The 21,278-nt window shown below is 35.1% G+C and overlaps 1 protein-coding gene across 6 annotated transcripts in view; it reads left to right on the top strand.

Moving 5' to 3' along the window:
• Nucleotides 1-243: 243 nt before the first annotated feature.
• Nucleotides 244-21,278, top strand: part of ralgapa2 (Ral GTPase activating protein catalytic subunit alpha 2) — a 159,981-nt gene continuing 138,946 nt past the window's right edge. For 4 of the 6 annotated variants that reach the window (XM_042742922.1, XM_042742921.1, XM_042742918.1 and 1 more), the window contains exon 1: nt 245-500. In XM_042742922.1, the coding sequence (XP_042598856.1) occupies nt 395-500 (106 nt within the window). In that variant the 5' untranslated portion in view covers nt 245-394. Of the gene's footprint in view, nt 501-21,278 lie in introns of all 6 variants that reach the window. The other 2 variants (XM_042742920.1, XM_042742919.1) reach the window with 1 other exon arrangement.

Here is a 21,278-nt window from a genome sequence, read left to right as displayed (position 1 = left end):
AAGATGTGTTCATTTTTTTTATTTTTATTTATTTTTTGGTGAAGACATGGCCATCTGATTGCACGAAGCCTGAAAATAGCGTGATAAAAATGTGTTTACTTACGTTTTTCTCGTAATTCTTCTTTTTGTCTTTTGTTTTGAGCTTTTAGGTGAGTCAATATCATCAGCTTAATTAGGCGAGAGCAAAATATGGCAGCAGGCGTGTGCGAAAACGCTCTAAATCTGGCACGTTGCCCTCACAGGGGGATTTTTTTCAGAGGATCTGGCGCCCCGTCGTCCTTCGGTCAGTCAGTCAGGCAGCTGCGGTTCTTCACACATACACACAAGAGACACACAGGTCTGAATGGTGAAAGGAAGGTAAGAGAGCGGCTACAGAATCGCCTTTTACAGCGGAATGTTCACTCGAAGGGGTTATGGAGACGTCAAGAAATCTACACAGAAAGTTCTGGACCCAAAGAAGGATGTTTTCACGCGCCTGAAGCATCTGCGCGCGCTGTTAGGTGAGTGGGACTCTGACAGGACTGAAACATTCACAGACATATTCCCCACAGCGCGAGTTTATGCGTATAAAATCAGCTGCTGCGGGGGTTTAAATGCCACGGAGACGTTCAGATGGCCGTTTGAATGTGAAACAGGGCTGTATTGTGCGTGTTGCTCCATTTGTGATCGATCATGGATGAATTGAATAATTAGCGTTAGCTAGCTTATCGTGCTACATCAACAACAGACCCGACAGCCTGCTATGTGTCAATATATGTACAGAAATACCATGCAAAAATAAACAGCAGACATGACACACTTATATGTGTGAATAAATAAACCACATATATACATAAGACATGATACACTTATATGTCTGTGAATATATACAGAATAAGCAGCAGACCTGACAGCCTGTTATGTGTACATATATTTATATATACCAAATATATTAACAATGTTGACATGTATGTTGTTAATTATTTCAGTATTAACTCACACATCAGACATGGCACCCCCATATATATAATAATAAACTACAGACGTGACACATAAACAATAGGCATAAAACACTGTTTTGTTTGTGACTATAACATAAATGCAGAATACATAAACAACAGAGGTGACACGCTGACTGTGAATATACACCAAATATATAAACAATGGACATGACACCTTTATATGGTTGTGAATATACAGAAATTATACACAACAACCCTGATTTGTTAATGTATACAAGATACCCAAACAACAGACCTGGCACACCAATATATGTGTGAGTATACAGCAATAACCACTGATATGCTTGGTGCTTTGTTTTACGTTATATTGACATTTTCCTGTAATGAGAGCTGGTTTTCTCTCAGTGCATGTGAGATGCATGTTTGTTTTTCAAATAAGATAATTCATCTGTGCTCAGACGTGCCATTTATGTTATGTGTATTAATTTTATGTGTGTCGGTTTCTGTGATCAAATGTGCTGAGCTCATCCGATCATAAGAGAAACAGGTGTAACAACCTCACACTTACTCTGTTTTTGGGCACCATCGCTGTCCGCTCACCTGTGATGACTGACTCAAACCTGCCTGTGATGTCCAAAAATGCTGGTCTGGTTGGCAGCTCACTGGGATTTCAGCTACATGTGAAATCTCTCTACTTGTGCTTTGTTTCACCTTTTAAACCTTACTAAGCATCTGATTTTTTTTTTAAATTTTTTTTTGACTGCATGCTGTTTCAGTCTTTCACTGTGAAATATAGGCCAATCTTAAGTAAACTGTAAAGCAGTCTCCCAGAGTTCAGTCTTTATAAGAACAGTTTGTCTGTGCTTTTCCTGCTGACTCATTTCTGGTGTGTCAGGACAGGCTTCCACATCCCACATTTCATAGTAATCTATTAGCAACTACACAAAAGCTTTTGTATTGTATTTTGTATTAGGAGCTTGATAGAGCTGGTCTGGTTTGCCATCAGCTGTTATTAAGTAGGGCTGTGTATTTGTAAGAATCTGGCGATATGATACGTATGACTATAAAGGGGTTGCGATACGATATTTTGTGATATATTGCGATACTATAAGCAAGGCGATATATTGGGATATTTCTTATTTTAGGAATAGGATATATTTTTAGGAAAGCTGTCATTAAAACATACCACCATATGCAAACCTTAGCAAAAAAAATCAATAGGGTTAAATAAATAAAAATATTTAATCAGAACACAGTGGGATCTGCATTTGCAATAATCAGTCCCTGAAACATTCAGTGTTATTGAACCATTTTTTGTGCAGTATGTAAAGGGGGGAATTTAAAGTGCTTGCAGGATTCTTTAGTTATATGTTTAAAATGTATTTTATTAAAAAAAAGGAAAAAAGATCATATATTTTTAGACCCTGCTTTAGAGGTTCAAAGTTTAAGTTTACAGTTGTAACATACATCATAACATTTTGATCTGAGCAAAAAATTACATCTGCATCATATCAATGAAAAATAATGTGGTTGCAGGATTCCTAAAGAAAACAAAACAATTGTAAAACAATAAAATAAATACAGATGTTAAACATTCTCAGAACCTTTCAACTTGAATTTCACAGGTTTTTCAGTTTGTATTTATAAATACATGGAAAATAAATGAAATGTGTGGAATCGCTGAGGCCGCGACATGAACACTGCCCCAACTGCACAAAACACCCCCAACACGAGAGAAAGCTGGAGGTGACCCTACCACCTACCGCGCCTCACGCAAAGGCTTTTCACACGGGACGCGGCAAGCGGCGGGACCGAGGTCCGAGGACGTTACCACAAAATCCCAAAGGATTCCACACTTACTATATTATATTAACGCTAACATTAGTGGCTTGCCCTAATGCTAGTATTTCCTGTCACTGTTTAAGTTCAGAGATGAAGACTGCTATCCAGCATACGAAATAAAAACTAAAAAACAAATCAACCTCCATGAATCTTGTATGATTTTTTTTTTTTTTTTTAAATCGATATTCCATTTTTGAGAATTGATACAGTATCGCCAAACAAATTATCGTGATACTCACAAGCTATTTTCTTACACCCCTATCATTAAGATATTTATACATATACTCTTGCCCGGCAGCAGTGTGACATTGTCCACTGTTTTCATTAAAGGAAGAATTTCCTCTCACTGGCTGCTTCCTGTGTGGACAGGAAATGAGGATGAGTGATGGAGCTACAGAGAAGCACCATTAGTGGCCTGACATTATTATATTTTTTTTGCTTACTTTCCTGTTTTATTATCTGTTCTGTTTTTTGTTTGTTTAATTGCTTGTAATGTTTAATATGATTTGACATCAGTGTGTGTTGAATAATGGTTAATAAAACACATACAGGCAGATCTGCCTCGACAGAACCTTCACTGGTCCTTTTGCCCATTAACGGAGCTGTTGTTTTAATGCCATTGGCCAATTTGCTGGTTCCAATAAAAACAATGTTTCATTGCAATAATGTAGTTTTATGCATCATGAGCCGGTTTAAATAATGTCATTGTTAGTGTTGTCAGAGGTATCAGTACTCTGGGTCCAAGTCAGTACTTAAATTTTACAGTGCCGGCCTCAATCACAGACATGTCTGATGAGCTTGTGAATGCAGTGGCCAATCAGAAATGTTTTAAGTTAGTCAGAATCCACTCAAACTGCCAGAATTTTTGTTCGGTTTGAGCTATTCACTTTGGAAATAAAACCAAATGTTCGAGAGAAAAAAAAAAAGGAATAAAAGTGAGGGGAGGAACATTATGCATTATGCCCCCTCCTCCTGGATAGTCATTGCCTAGAAATGGGGTAAACGGTAGGGATGTGCACAGTGACTAATATAATTAATGTTTAAACAGAAATTTTGTAACCAGCCAGTCTAAAAAACCTCTGTATGTGAATCAAACATGCCGCTGAAAAATAGGTCATATATATGCAATATCCTTGCTTTACATTATGATGAATGAACATTTAACTTTAGTGTTCACTTAAAGGGATACTCCACCCCAAAATGGAAATTTTGTCATTATTTACTTACTCTCATGTCGTTCCAAACCCGTAAAAGCTTCGTTCGTCTTCGGAACACAATTTAAGATATTTTGGATGAAAACCGTGAGGCTTGTGACTGTGCCATAGACTCAGTCATAAAAAAAGCAAAGGACAAAAACAATAGAATAAAAAAAAAAAAAAAAAAAAATCAAGCATGTCCCATTTTGGAAAAGTCACATTACATAATTTTACTGATTTTTGCGTAAAACTGGGCTTTTATGGAGGAGCGAAAGCGCACTGCTGGAAAGGGGGCAGAATGGGGCACAATAATTGTTTTATCCCGATTATTGTATTTTCATAATCGATAGCAGCTGAAATCGAAACTATATTTCAATTAATTGCACAGCCCTACTTAAATGTGACTCATATACTGAGTAACAAATACTTGCAAGCATGCACAGTTTTAAGGCAGCTTTAATTGTCTTTTTGGTAACTTCATGACTGCTACATAACTATGACATTTCATGCGTGTAGTTTCTTTTCTGCGTCTGGAGTTGGTGGAGTTAGAGTGCGTGTCTGGAAAGTCTACTGTTTTACCATTTTATGTGGTCGTAAAGACGTTCTACATCTACATAAATGCAATTCTTGTCAAGAAAAAAGAGACCGAAGCAGCAGTTGTGAGTCGGGTGGCTCCGCCCCTGTGTTAATTAGGTTAAATACTGAAAAAAAAAAATTGCATGCATTAATGCATTAATTTGGACAGCACTATTGAATAATTAAAAGCAAGATTGAATCTTAAATTGCGATTATTAACACTGATAACCATAGCAATGGAAGGAATGAAAAACAAGTCAATATGTCAAAACAGATCTGTGCATTAAATCCTACAGTGTATGCCAACTCATCGAAACGCATCGTTTTTTTTTTTTTTTTGACAGATAATTATAAGTTCTCTTCACTACAAGTGTTGCTGTATTTTTCTTTATTTTCATACTGCTTGTTTCCATGCACCTTGTTAGTGTGTAAAGTTGCACCAGATTTACCTTCACTAGTGTAGGCAAAATAATGGGCTACATGCCAATGTTTTAATGTTTTAGTTTATTTTTTTATTAGCATTTATAATTAACTAGGAGCCTACTATATTTAATTAGATTATTTTCACAGTTAAACTGTTAAATAGTTCCAATAGTTTTTTTTTGTTGTTGTTTTTGGTTGCTATGTTTGTGTGAAGTTATGTTTTCAGCATTGTGTTGTGAGTGAACAGTAGGTTAGAGCTATAAAGCTGCTGTGTGTGCATTCACTGGTCATGCGTGGTTGAGTTTGGTAATTAAAGCAGCACCTGATCACACACAGCCTGTCTTTACTCCCTCCACCAACCCCCACTATCACAGTGACAGGACAACAGTCAACACAACAGTCCGGGTCACAGGATGACCCATTCCACTGGCTTGCCTCTAATCAAAGGAGGGGAAAGCATTTTGGGTCTAGTGCATAGGTGAATCCTACAAATGCTTTACATTGTGCTGTTTTTCCAGATAGGTCCTAGTTAAAAATAAATATACTTTATGTGCCCTTTTTGTATTGGATAATACATGTAATTAATTATGATTTGATTGGCATATCATAATTTTAATTAAAATATTCATGGAAAATATGATGAATTCAGTTATTTAAGGATAGCTGAGCACTTGTTTCCCTGTGCAAGGTTACCAGGAAGCTGATTTTAATCTATTTCCATGAGTCCTGCATTTACATGGCTTTGAATGATGCAAATCATCAAACCTTGGATTCGGTTAAGAAGAGAGCTGCATAGAGATCCATCCGTCAGTCTCAAGGCCTCAAATGTCTCTACGAAGCATGTTCTGATTATTATTTTCTATTTATAATTTTGCCTTTTACTGAAATTCTGAGAGCTTTTCTGTCTTGAAAAGCCAGACTGTTGGTATGAAGTCCAAATGGAATATCCGACTGACATGTAGTTACTAACTACAGTTAGGTTTGTTGCTACAGTATGTGTTGCTGAGGCACAGACAAATTTGAAACTTATGATAGAACCATAATAATACAGCAAAAACATCTCATTGATAAAATGCCTTAGCAGTTCTGTGACCGCTTCTATGAAAGATACAGATACAAATTGTGAAAATGTTTCAATTATATTCCATCAAAATGTACAACACTTTAAAATATAAATTTTGTAAAATGCTAAAATGAAATTAAAAACATTTATGAATAGTTCTTTGGTTGCCATCAAAGATCACTGTTACACTAGCTGGCAACCTTCAGATCAACTGCCCCAGTGAGAAGTCATTTGTTGTCTGTGATTTGTTTGATGTGGTGTTTTGTTGTATTGTAGCTGTGAGTGTCTGTGAAAGACCCTGTCTCTTAAACCACCTCACTGATCTGCTGCTGTTATATTTTTCATTACGAAGTACTCGATTTTGAAGTTGATGACATTGACAATCCTAAAATCTTTCTGTACGTTGCCAGTTCTATTGTGAAAAGGGACGCTGTACAGGTTTGGTGACTTCAGAAGACGTTAGGAGTGGCGTGCTTCTGCTGTTCCCACTCTGATGACATCTGTGCTCACAATGAGTTGATTTTAGGGAACTTGTAATGCTGGAGGAATAGAGGGAGTGGTATAGAGCGCCCCTCCTGTTCCTGCTCAGCAGGCTGTGGTGCCACTCCTGGCCATTATTCCTGTCCACCCAGTGCTCAGGTGCTGTTTACTGGTATGACAGGGACTGTTTTCATCTGTGTGGCTTTAATGCAAGAAATATTAAATGTCAACTACTGTAGCATTAAGATTCCTTTGTCTGGAATTGGGTTGCTAAGGGGTGGAAAATTTCCAGTTAATTTCCAGAAACTTTCCAAAAATCCCTGAAAGATTCCAAGAAATCCTGGAAAATTTCTGGAATGAAATTTACTGGAAATTGTCCACCTTTTTGCAACCCTAGTCAGGAACAGTGGCTTTCAGTGGTTCCTTAAAAGTGATTGAAACTTTAGAAGCAGTAACTTCAGTGACACAAAGTTGCCTGAGATTTTGAAATGTCACCAATTCCTTGGTGATATTTTCCGTTTTGCTCTGGGTAAACCTAAAACTCAAAGTGGGAATATCAAAAGTGAAATTCATTGTCTGACAGATGGCAGCTTTCTGACACTTGGACTTCCATACTTGTGCACATGCTGTCTGTTCTCTTCAATGACAATTACACTTCTTATTAAAAATGCCAATTTGTTGTGGTATTACTGTAATACCGCATATACTGTACTGCATTTTGTTTATGTCTTAACTTGATTGCAAACAGACGGGACAAAAGAGGTGTCAAAATATCTAAAGTCTTGCATATAATAGATCGGAAGCATGCTGTTAAAATTATTCACACAAAAAAATATTGACATGAATTTGTTCTTTATTATATTTCCTTGAATAATTACTTCAATAATTTGAACTAGTTTTCTTACCTGACAAATACCTTTAGGCTATTTTCGCATTTAAATATTTTTTTTGATCATATTAATTAATTAATAAAGGCCACATATTTTACACCTTTCAGGAGTTTTATTTTAGGTTTTGATGTCCTTAAGAATATATATTTGTGGTATAAGTACCAAAAACAAAAATCTCAATATATTTTTACAGTTCCTCTCTCAGGAGCTCTGCTAAGAACAGGTTGATTTTGGCCTGTCTAATTAATATTCATCAGCCTCTCTTCTGATTGGCCTGTTGTTTTCTGAGTGACGAATGGCCAGGTCAACCACAGGTAACTAGGGTCATGTATGCTGCAGCCTGCTGTGGATTGGTGATACTCACAAGTAAGGTATATAGAAACTATATAAGTAAGGTGTATATATATATATATATATATCATCCACATATATGAATTATATATATATATATATATATATATATATATATATATATTATTATTTATTTTATTTTTTTTTTCAAACATTGAATGCAGTAAGCTACATAACTATTGCTTTCCTACTGATACAGTAAGTTGACTGAGTAGTTCTGACGTCACATTTTTACAGAAGTCATTGTGCTCGTAAAAAGGTACAGCTACTTTATGCAGGCTGTGTGCATTTGACTGTGATTTTGAAACTTATATGGTAGTTACATAGCCCCTAGACCTCAGTTATCATGAAAAAAACAAACAGGAAATTTCAGTTTGGACTATATGGGACCTTTAAATTAAGCAGTGTGTTCAGTTGCATAATAGGTCTGGTTGTGATATTATAATTGGTTCAACAACCCGAGCAGTTCCAGCATTCCAGAACCGACATTCACAGTAAGAGAAAAAAACAAAAAAAAACAAATAAATTTTAATGAACAGAACGTGTTAATAGTGTATCACACTGCTTGTATAATATAACCACAACCCCTTCAACTATTGAGCCTTTAACATTGTGGTGATAATGATTTTTCTGCTGATATTTTCACTGATACTTAGTCCTGGTGTATTTGTGTGCATCATAAAATCTCTGATTACTTCAGCTTTTCTCTTTCTCAAGCACGCACACAGTGTGTGTGACCAGGACTGTCTTCAGTTATCATGTCACAATGCTCTGTTTTGTTTTTTATTGCTATTAATCTAGTTTATATCAACATCTTTTAATTTTTATGTTGTTTTTGGGCTCATTTTAATCATTATCATCTGCTGTAAGTAAAGAGATACCATTGTCATGAATAAGTAAACACTTATTATTACTAATGGCTTATTACTACTAAGTGAGCTATCTAACGGACACACTGTAAAAAACCCACTGCCTGTGATTCTCACATTTAATATATAATTTGGTTTCACATTAAACGTTTGTAACTGCCACATCTGTACACATTTTATGAGCATTTCATAATACTTCATCATACTTTTTAAATACAAATATAAATTTGCGACTTTCAGCTTATTCATGCCAGAATTGATTAAATGATTTAAACTTACCATTTAAAATGTTCCAGCCTGACTCAGTTCTGAAACACAGCAACCTCATAAATTTGGCTAAAAATGGCTTGCAACCATGGAAAATGTGAGGTAGATGAACAATACAATTTATTTAAAAAACACTATAGTACAGCAAAGTATAGGATTTGATAATATGAAAAAGTTTTTGTTTCTTTGCTTAATTTTTTTGAAGTGTGGTTGTGAAACATATATCCGTCGATATTGATAATTATCACGATAAATGTCAAATCTTTATTTCTTTCAAGCTTAAAGACAGATTTTTGCTCCAAAGTGAAAGTTGTAGAAACCAGACCATTAATTTCCTTAACCAAATAAATATCTAAATAGAAAAATGTAATTATCATTATCTACAAATTCTAATGAGTGATATTGTTTCAAATCAAGAAACAGGTTTGGGTTGCCTTATAATATTAATAATAATATAACTTTTTGTCTCTTAGAAATGCACATTTGATAGTAGCTTGAGTTAGGATGCAGAGGTAAATTTTTGTTATTTATTTATATTTAATTTAAGTATTTGTCTCCTATAGCATACATTTAAATCATGATAAACACAGTTAAAACCACACATAGCACCTCAGTAAAAATATAACTATATGGTTTTTAGGTAGCCTATTTGTATGGAAAACAGTAGTCTAAAAACATTCTGTATAAATGCACACATGCTATAGCTTAATCACAAATACGTACTACAATTATATACCATTGTTCCTTTAATAAAATTCAGTGTGCACATCCCAAATTTCTGCCACAATACCATGGTGCAGTGAGTGTTACTACAGTAAATCCATGGTAAATGATGGTGATGTGCTGATTGAAAAGCCTTCTGAATGTCTCGTTGCACGCAGTGTTTCTTCTGTTTATACTAGTTTAAATCACAGAGTCATTTCTGTTCATCTCTGAGTTCAAGCACTTCACACTGGATCTCACAGCGCTGCTTAGTGCTCGCGTGACCGAGTAAACACATCTGCTGTAGTGGGCTCGCGCCCCATGGCAGTTTGAACTTTTGGCACATAAACATATATATCGAACATTTATCGAACTCTTCATATAGTTTTATCGAGGCAAATTATATCGCCATAATTAATGTTATAGAATTATCGCCCAGCCCTACTTTGAAGCTATAAACAAAACAGTCATTGTAATCTTGTTTATTTGTATGGCACACTTTACTGATGGGTTCAGTCAATTGCTTCAATTTATTCCACAAATTGCTTTTGGCTACTCTTGGTCATCTTATTAAGCAACACTGCAAATTTGCTTGAAAACCTAAAAAAAAAGCCTAGATTAAATCTGTTCATCATATAAAGCGAGTATGTTGTATTGCATCATTAGTTTCATATGGATTACTTTCAGAATGTACTTTCATTGTGTGGACTTTCAGTGAATAGAGAAAAATGATGAGGGAATATTGAAAATATCTTTCTTTGTGTTCTGAAGATGAACTAAAGTCTTTAAATGACAAAATGAGAGCATTTCCATTTCTGAGTGAACTATCCCTTTCACAAAGCATGTTCCGTGGCAATGGCTGAATACTTGTGATCGGATTACCTGCGAGGAATGTTAATAGCTGTAAACTGGGCTCATCGTTTCATTGAGATCTAGGAGAATGAATCAGTAAAGAGCCTCTGAGCGATGGGAGGGGAAGTTAAAGTGCCGTAGGTCTGATGATTACAAACCCTGCCAGTTAAAAACACATGCAAGGCAGCATGTGACCGACTCTACTGTTGTTTGACTTTACGACAAGGTCAGCGGGACCTTGAAACGAAGCGTTTTCCTCAGCAGGGAGATTCCCCTCTTATCATGCTGTATTTACCTCATAAAGAGCAAACAACAGACCTGTTATATTGTGTAGTTAATGCCTTTGTTATTGGGCTTATTGACGTTGCAGGGCTCTTTTCTTCAGCTCCTGCTGTCAGACAGGTGACGCTTTATAAAGGCCACTCTTGTTGGTCACAGCTTTGCATGTTTTCAGATGCTTTTAGCAGCTCATGCAGGAGTTTGAAGAATGGCTTCTGGTTGGCATTGTGATGAAAGCTGTCTGTCCCACTGAGGATGAAGAATCGATTGTTTGTGTCTGAAAGTTGACGCCGTTCCAAGAATCTATCAGCATTCCGAGTGGCTGCTGCTCGCTGTATTAGAGTGCTGTAAAACCCCAGAGTTCACCATATCTTTATTGCCCTCTGTGTTCATATCTGTTTAGCTCCGGCTGACAGGCATGGATTTGTTATTAACCCCTGTCACAGTGTGGTCAAAAACTGCTGCCTCTGTCGGTTTCTCAATTTACTTAATAGTCTGTTGCAGGAAGACTTCCCCCGTAGAGCCAGTGCACATTTGTGCTTTAATGTTGTCATTTTCTGCTAGTGTATTCATAGTTTTATTTTATTTTTTTCTGAGCAGCTTTTTTTATTTTTTTATTAAACGTTGAGCTGAGAAATATTGCAGCATTTGTAAATAATGTTTTTCTTTAGGGGTGGGTATTATGGCCATATTTTCTGCAGTATTTATTTATTTAGTCATTTATCAGACGCTTTTATCCAAAGCGACTTACAAATGAAGACAACAGACGCAATCAGTTGTAGTATTAAAACAACTAAAAACAAAATTTCAAAACTTAACATTTAAATGAAAAACAAAAAATAAAGCTAAAAACAGTTCAAAATATTAAAGAATAAAAGGTTTAAGAGTATAATAATGACTCTAACATAACACTAAGCCAAACACACACACAAAAAACCCTACATGTGTATGCACACACACACACACACACACACACACACACACACACACACACACACACACACACACACACACACATTTATAAATTCATGGCTGCTGTGGTAAGCTTTTTCATACCCCTCTAACAAAATACTAAATTAATTCAGCTAGACACACTTTCCTTATTTTCTCCACAACAAATGGCCAAGCAAGCACAGACACTGACAAGACACGCGATACAGAACGAGACCAAACGGGATATCAGCATGTCTCCACACAGTAAACAAAACACACAGTATGCCTATGAGTTGCAACTAGAGATTGGCATATTCAGTCTTTTTTTTTTTTTTTTTTTGCATCTGCATCTTTTGCGTTTTGACACATTCCCTTGAGCCCACCCTCAAGTTTCTATGATAAACAGACCTCATGCTATCATCTACAAAATATCATAGTTGCGTTGTGCATGCTTACATTTTCAAGCATGTCTCTCATTTTGGCAAAAACCAAATAAAAAAACACCTTGAGAGAGTCCGTGATGCGTGATGTCACCTGGCATGTTTAGTGCACACTTTACGGCATGATGTAGCCTTTTAGAATGCAGAACATTCTAACCAAAACTCAAGATATGTGGGAAGAAAGGCCCTGTAGGATTTTTGTGTATCACATGAGCAAAACACGTATGTTTCTTTCTTCTGCTGAGCACAAAAGGAGATGTTTTGAGGAATGTTGGAAACCAAACAGTTAATGGTAGCCATTCACTTCCATAAAAAAAAAAAAAAAAAAGTATTTTTTTGTTTTGTTTTGTTTCCTCGGTATATACATCATACTGCCACACGTCCCATGTTCCTCCATGTTTGCTTGCTTGCGTTTAGTCACTTCAGTCCTCTCAATTTAAATCAATGCCTCAGCACATACAGTATGTATTTATTTATTTATTTTTATTTATTTATTTTTTTTACATGAGATTGTTTGATGTGTAGAGTAAATGCTTTAGAATTGCCTTGCTAAAAAATATTTATCTGTGTTTCACAGACCAGTCTAGTCCTACTCTGTGATTTCAAGCCTGAGAGATCTGCTTTGTTCTGTGTTTGATCACTCAGAGAATCTGCTCGCTTTGAAAAGCTGTTATTTTCTCCCTGAATGCCCCACTCTGAATTTTTTATATGCCCATCAGGTCTTGCTGTAGGTTTTATTTTTCTCGCTTTCTGTTCCTGCATGGTAACTTAACAGATGTCGCTGGGCCCGTGGTCATGCCTGCAGGAAACAGCCGGCCTGAAACATACAGCCCATTAGGAAACAACTCATAACTCATTCTGCAGAGTTAAGCGCTCTGTGAAAAACACGCCATCAGGTCTGTTTTTTTAATAAAATGAAAAAAATCTGATTTTTTTTTTTTTTTTTTTTTGAAAAGCAAAACAATGAAATGGTTAAATAAAAGTAGAAGGAATTTTTGGCCTTGGGGTTGTAGAAAGGAATATCCCTGTTTGAATACCTTTGTTAATTATGTTTTTTTTAAATAAACTACTTTTCTTTGCTACTTGCTGGTCCGTGTTAGCTCTCGTTTATGTTGCAATTTGGAGCCGGTTGTAACACCAGTATTTATTGACCATTGCGCTGTCACGCCACACATCGAGTTCTCACGCAGTGCAAAATACACCGCAAACCAAAGAGGACACTGACAACTCACCGACAGGCAAGACAGAGCATGTTACTTTTGGTATAAAAACAAAGTCTCAGCATTCAAATTTTGACATTTATTAAAAGAACATATTGTTTTGTGCCTCGACACATGAACTGCTTATCTCTTCCTCTTTACCAGTTATAGCATAAAATAAACATGAATGAACATCAGAAGGTGTCTTGTTTCAAAGATGTCAGTACACCCCAAGTTCAGGTTAATTTACTCTCCTGTCTGGTTTATTTGTCTGACAAAATGGCAGATTTGGCATTGTGATTGGTCAGATCACCTGCCAATAAAACTTTCAGCAAAGGGTGAACTGTTAATCATGTGAAATGTGAAACAAGATAAATGTGATAATGTGAAACATTCAAGTGTTAAAAGCCATTTTTACCCCCACACACTAAACAAATCTTCATTGTTAATATTATTGTTAGACAGTGTATTGTTTTTTCTCAGTATAGCCTATACTTTCCATCTGTTATTTAAAAAAAAAAAAATAAAAAAAAATAATGAGATCAAATATGATTCCTCTAAGAATTCTTAATTAAATACAGATCCTCCTGAATACATTATTAATATTTTTTTTTTCATATTTTTTTTCAGTAAGATATTACTAGGCTTCTACTAGGATTTTGTTTGATCCCATTAGGATGGGTTCCAAAACATAAATCATTTACATTTTTTTTTTTTTTTTTTTTTTGGCTTTTATCGCCATAAAATTTTACCGACATGCCTATCAAACACTTGTCTTACATTGTTAGTGCCATGCTGTACCAGTTAAATTAATGTAACTGACCAATACAGTTCTATTTTTTTAAAAGGCCATTAAAGTGTTAGGTTTATTCTGGCTGGTTTGTTATTGCAGTTAAGCTTGGCAACTTGAGCTGTAATGCCTCATTTTATTCTGAAATATAAAGACTTCAGCTTTGAATTATTCAGAGACAAAGAATTTGCTTAAGGAATCAAAGTGGTCTTGGCCATGCAAATTTTGTAAAGCGAGTTCATGTTGGCTTGTGCAGTCATTAGCTGTCAGTTCACCTGTAGTATCGGATGCCAATTTTTAGGGTTATTACAAAGTTTATTTTTTAGCTTAGATTGATGATAAATCATGATAAAATTTCCCATGCTTAGTATTAGCGTTCCATATTTTTAATTGTCATTAAACCGTATTCAATTACTGCGATTTGAACAACTCAGGATGAATAAATACCATCCAGCATAAACCACAGTTTTAAGTTACAGTTTCACATGTGCACTGCACGCAGAGTAATTTCATTTTGCATGAAAACAAGGCGGAAAGCCGTGAGGTTTTTAAGAGTGCTAAGGGAGTTATACAAATAATTATATGAATAAATTAATTATACGAATGTACTTCTTAAGGATCTGACTGTCTTAAAAAGATTCGATGGGGTTTTGTTTTAATCTTGGCTCCATGTAATACCTAATAAATTATATGTAATTCTGTAATTACAGAATGCCTGTAATTCTGCTGTTCCATTAGCACCGCCTAGTGTCAGAGAGTGGATTTACAGAGAGTTACATTTACATTCAGCCTGTGTGCAGTTTTTGTCTGGTCAAAAACAGACCGAATTTGTATGCCCTGCTGCAAAGTTTGACCGGTTGATGAAAAACAGGCTTATGTGGATTCTACACATTTAAACAATTCGGTTAAGATATTTAGAATTATTTATGGAGCAGATAAAATGCATATTATCATTTAGTAATCAGTTATCATTTTGACTTAACCCTTTTCTTTATTTGATGGCTGAAATGTGAGCTTAACCATTTTATGAAACCATAAAATAAACTGTTGTCAGTCATGTTGTCATTTAAAACCCAGACATCATTAATGTTATTGTTTTAGTGTTTATGGAAAGAAAAAGTAATTTTATTTGTTGTTTGTTGGTTTTAAATATAAAACTTGGTGAAATGATTTATGTGTCAGTAGTTTTTGAACATTTCCAGCACATTTTAACAGTACAGTGATAATACTGATAACGTGATAATTTTGGCGCTATAATCGTCATAAGAAATTTTCATACTGTTACATCTCTAAACTGTAATGATGTCAGCATCAGAATGATGCCAAAAAACTTTATTATACAACAGAGATTAGCTGTCAGTGGAAATAGAGGATGGACAATTAGAGATTTAGCCTCTGCTCATGTCCATCATGACACTGCACTGTTGTGCTGCACTTGAAAGGCGCATTAGAAAAAAAAATCCCCACGGAGGCAATTTGTACATTCATGCAAACCGCTGGCTTATTCAATCATTCATGATGCATTACATGATCATTACATGCTGTAGTTCGCTATATGAGGAGAGAGAGTGACGATGACTGTATTTGAACACTGCCCATTATTCGCTGTATGAATTAAAGCTTAAATGATTCTCGTCACATCATACCCCAAAAAACTTTTCTCTATAGTGACTGCCAAAGGTGCTTCAACTAAGTACTGAGATAAAGGTCTGTATACTTTGTGTTTTTATTGATTTATTCATTTATTTTATTTACAGCGTTACCACAAAATAGAAAAAATAAATAAATAAATAAAATCATTTAGTTAAGGCTGCAACATAAATTGTGAGAAAGGAAGGAGTACTGTGTGAGTTCACTGCACTGTATGAAAACACTGAAATGGTTTGTATTCCAATCTTGGATCATTCATGTCATGTGGACAGGATCTTCCTTTTCGCTCTTCCTTCATCCGTGATTTTGTGGTTGGCCTTGACAGGCCAGGATGATGTAAATGGGTATGAGAGGGACATGTCAGGATCTGATGGGTTTTTGACATTCATCCCACTGGAGCAGTTTGACACACACACACACACACACACACACACACACACACACACACACACACACACACACACACACACACACACACACACACAAAAACAGAGACAGTCTGCATCTGTATGTGCCACAGACCTTACTGCTCGCTTTCACTTATGTCCTCTTTTACTTTCCTCACATTCTTTGGCTTTGCCAGGGCCACAAAACTTAAATCTTGATATGCTTTAGTGCAGTTATCAAAACTCAAATGTTTCTGTTTGATTAAATACATGCACTGAATGTTTTAGGGTGTAGTGTGACACAGTGTTCATTTACACATGAGCAGCTTCAATGAAAATGTAAATGTGAATTATTAATGCATTTTTCTTAAATACTACTTTTTACAGCAGAATATACAAATAGTATAGTTTAGTTTTTTTTTTTTTTTTTTTTATAAAAATAATAAGTATTATTATTATGTTGTAGTTATATTGATGTATACACTCTACAAAATGCTGGGTTAAAAACAGAACAATCTACATAACTTAAACGTTTTTACCCACCATGCTGGGTTGTTTTAAGTCATCTGACAGAACACATGCTGGGTTATTTTAACCCAGCTGGTTGAGTTAAACGTTTTTACCCACCATGCTGGGTTGTTTTAAGTCATCTGTTGTTTAAAATGTATTATATTGCTGGCATAAAATGGGCTGGAAATTAAAAATCACACACAGAATTACTACAGGCAACAGCAATAATCAAAATATGAACATTTATTATTAAGCAAGAACACCCATGGACAAAATACAAGACAAATTTGGGTGAATACAGCATAGCTTACAATATTACATGCATTTAAACTCATTTAACAAGCATTTTAGAAATAAAAAAGCACATTTAAAAGTAGCATTTTAAATTAAATGTATTCAAACGTTCTTTGTAATCACATTTTACAAAAATAGTGCTAATTCTCATTCCGGTGTGTCACCAAAAAACAGTGCTGTCAAAAATAGGATTATAGTAGTCCAGTTGTTACTGAATGAGGGAACATGAAATGACCTTTAGTATGGTCGTGTTCACATCTCAAATACACTGGTGTTGACATAGCTCTTTGACGTCCAACTGTCATTGGATGTTACTGATCTCTCTCTTGCTCAGAAACACTCAGGCAGACCTCAGGTTTTGTCAGCGAGTCAGTGTGTTTTCTTGGGCGGCAGGACGAGGCCCGATACACTGAGGGTTGAAAAGCAGAGCATGTGCGAGGCTCTGATAAGAGGCACGCCTGTGCTGTTATTACTGCTCTTCTGCCCTGGACTCTCTGTGTCAACTCTTCCATGAGCGCACCACAGTAATACTAAGCATGGGCTACTATGATATTTGGACTTTATGATAACCTTAAAGGTGACATATCATGAAAATCTGACTTTTTCCATGTTTAAGTGCTATAATCGAGTTCCCGGTGCATCTGTCAACCCAGAAAACAGCCCAGTAATTTTTTTTTTTTCTCTGTGACATAGAAAGAGGATCTTATTATAATATCACCGCCCCTTAATTTGCAAGTTTCCACCCACAGCACCGCCATTGAGTTTTCGCAAGCAATGAGACGTGTACCAGTTCTAACGTCATGCCGAAAGTTCAAGTAAAGCATGCTAACTGTTCTGTCTTTGGCTGCACAGACGAGCACAGAGCACTATTTTGAGTTCCAGCCTCAGAGGAGACAAGAGAGCAGTGATCGTTAAGCAGAATCGAAATACATGCGTCTTATCAAATACCTGGTTCTTGGAAATTTGGAACCGGTTCTAAAATGGAACCAGTTTGACCATTTAAGCACAATAAGACATGAAAGAGAACTTCGTTTAGGACTTACAAGCCGCTTTTTGTGCGCATGCTTCGGATGTGTGTTCAGAAAACCCTATGTCAGAAGTTTAAACTAATATGGTTTAAAATGCATGGGTTTAGTGTAATAGACATGATAATCAAAAACAAACAGATATTTTTTAGCAGAGTATTTTAGTTACAAGCTGTAAAGGCACAGTCCTATTCTAGAAAAGGTGGCGGGGAGCAGCAGTTTATTTGCATTTAAAGAGACATGCACGAAAACAGCGTGTTTCTGCTTCCACTCAAAATAGACATTTTCAGAGTTTATTATACATGATCTGTGGTGTATTTTGAGCTAAAACTTCACAGAAACATGTTCTGGAGACACCTGAGACTTATATTATACTCATAAAAACGGGCATAATAGGTCTCCTTTAACTAAAATTATCACAGTTTCACAGTATCGCTATTGAGGTTACAGCTCTAAAATGTGTTATTTTTCAATGTCTGGGTTAAAAAACAAAACAAACAAACAAAAAAAAAACTTTTTTCACTGAACAAAATAGATTTTATTTTTAAGCAACATACAGAATATTTGGAACATTAATATTGTTTCATTTTTCTTTGATTTGTTTCTCAAATGTTTGCTGAGTTGTGGGCTGTCCTGCAGCTTTTGATGTGGATGGTTGGTTTGCTGCTAAAGCTACTGCTGCCAGAGAAAATAAATAAAGACTAACGTGTTAATTTAATCTAAATCTGTAATTATAGTTAATTTTAGTTTATATCTTAAGTACAGTACTCTTGCAAAAATGTTTTGACTGTGTGTGTGTATATGTCCACAACTTAATTAGCAGAAGTCAAAAATTCTCTTACTTGCCATGTCTTTGTAATTATGTGACATTTCCCAGCAATTTCTTAGTGGAAATTGTTTCCTACACCAAATCCTACACTAGCATATTTTTTTCAGTGTAGATTTTTTTTCAGATGGTTAATAAACAACATAAAATGCATTCCCTATAAACTGTCTTTTCTGTTTAAATCTGATTAAACCAGCAAAATCATTGTGAATGTATTATGAATATTCAGTATATTTCCCCACCTTACAGATTAAAAAAGAGAGGCCCATTTTAAGATTGACAGTTGAATTTAAAGTCATTATTTGCTACGAGTCCTGAGAGTTTAATGCATGGTCTGAGTGAGGAGAAAGGTAGAAAAGCTTCCAAATCATAATAGTAATACCCTTTCTGGCCTGTAGATCTAGTGTAATAATAGATTTAGCAATAATAAAGGAGCTCATCCTGATACGTTTACATTTTGCCATTATTTAGGATGTGACTACTTGCTTTATTCGGACGTCCATTGGATGTGGACTTTCTCTGGGCAAGCCCACCCATCCCAATGTGTTATAGCTTTTACAGCTTTTTATGGTAATATCAATGCTAGGGATGTCATTTACATTTAGATTTTCTAGTACTTTTTCTCAGAAATTGTTAATATTCAGTGGGCAGTTACCTAAAATGCAGGATGTCCAAACATAAGCACCACTGGCCCAGCGCAGTGACTTCATCCATATTTGTCAAATGTTGTTCTCACAACTCTGTCAGTCTGGCTCCAGGCAGAATATTATTTCAGCCATCAAATCCATTCCTTGTCATCATCTATCATCTGTCCCTGCTGTTATTAAAAATCGGGCCAGTGCCACTGCTACAAATTGGTTGCAAATGCCAGTGTTTCCCTGGAGCCAGTCTAACGGCTTTGGGCTGCTTTGATCGCTTTGTTTAGGAAAGAGGAGGTGAGATGTGAACATTGGTCTCTGCCAACCTTAGGGTTGCTCTGAAACCAAATTTTTCATTTCTGTATGATACTAAGCTCTGGTACCATGGTATCAATGCTCAATGTAAATTGATACTGTAGGAAACATATTGATGACTACCTTAGATGACTGATGAGCTTATTAGGGATGCACCGAAATGAAAATTCTTGGCCGAAGCAGAACAAAATGAAACACTGTGCCAAAGGCCGAATACCGAACACAGTTTTTTGTGTTTTTTCCCCATGTATTTCACCAATATTTTTTTTTCACCATTGCATAAATTAAATACCCAAATTTTTACCCATTTTTTTACTGTTTTTACATAACACTCAAAAATAAAAACAATCTACAAAACAACAAACCAACAAAGCACAATTCAACTTAATAAGTTAAAAAAAAAAGACCCCCTTCTTGAGACCCCCTTCTTGAATCGGGCATGTATTTTAATAATTATCATATATGTGATATATATAATATATATATATATATGGATATATGTGTGTGTGTGTATGTGTATATATATATATATATATATATATATATATATATATATAGTATATATATATAGATAGATAGATAGATAGATATATACTTTATATGTATAATGTATATATCTATACATACATATATATATATATATATTAAATAATTTCACTTTTTTTCCATTTAATATTCATATATTAAAAATTAACGTAAATCAATATATATACCTACACAAATCTATATTTTCAAATAAAATAATATGTGTATATATGTATATGTATATGTATGTGTATATATATGTATGTATATGTGTATATATATGTATGTATATATATATATATATATATATATATATGCGTATATATATATGTGTGTATATATATATATATATATATATATATATATATATATATATATATATATATATATATATTATATATATCATATATATTATATATATATATAACCTTCTTGAATCGGGCATGTATTTTAATACTGTAAAAAAGCCCCCCTTCTTGAATCGGGCATGTATTTTAATACTGTACAAATAAAGGCAGCTTTGTTGAGCAGAAGAGAATTCTTTTAAAATATTTTAGATCCCACAGATACAAATCTATTACAGATTCGATCACTGTGTAAATGTTATAATAAATGTATTAATGTAGCTGTTGTAATTATTATTGTAATTATTATTGTCTTGCACATTTTTATTTTATTTTACAGGACAACATTAAAATTACAATGCTAACATTTATGGATTTTGATGGAGCTTTTATTTTGGCAGAAGCCCCGATAAAGACCTCAGTGCTGCTTTTTGTTGACAACAGCATATTTATACATGATTCTCATTAAGAATTTGGGAAAATGTTTGTTGCACGTATCACATTGTCACATACATGCCTTGTAAAAATGTTACTGAGCAACTGAAAAAAAACACTGCAATATCACACATCATCCTCACAATACCTGCAATTAACCCTGGCTAACAAGCAGTTGGCGCCGCAAGCTTTCGCAGCACTGTCAGAATGAAAACATAACATTCTGCAGTTTATTGA

This window comes from Cyprinus carpio, chromosome B17 (genome assembly GCF_018340385.1).
Source record: "Cyprinus carpio isolate SPL01 chromosome B17, ASM1834038v1, whole genome shotgun sequence".
Lineage (NCBI taxonomy): Eukaryota > Metazoa > Chordata > Actinopteri > Cypriniformes > Cyprinidae > Cyprinus > Cyprinus carpio.
This window is presented reverse-complemented; position numbering and strand designations above follow the sequence as displayed.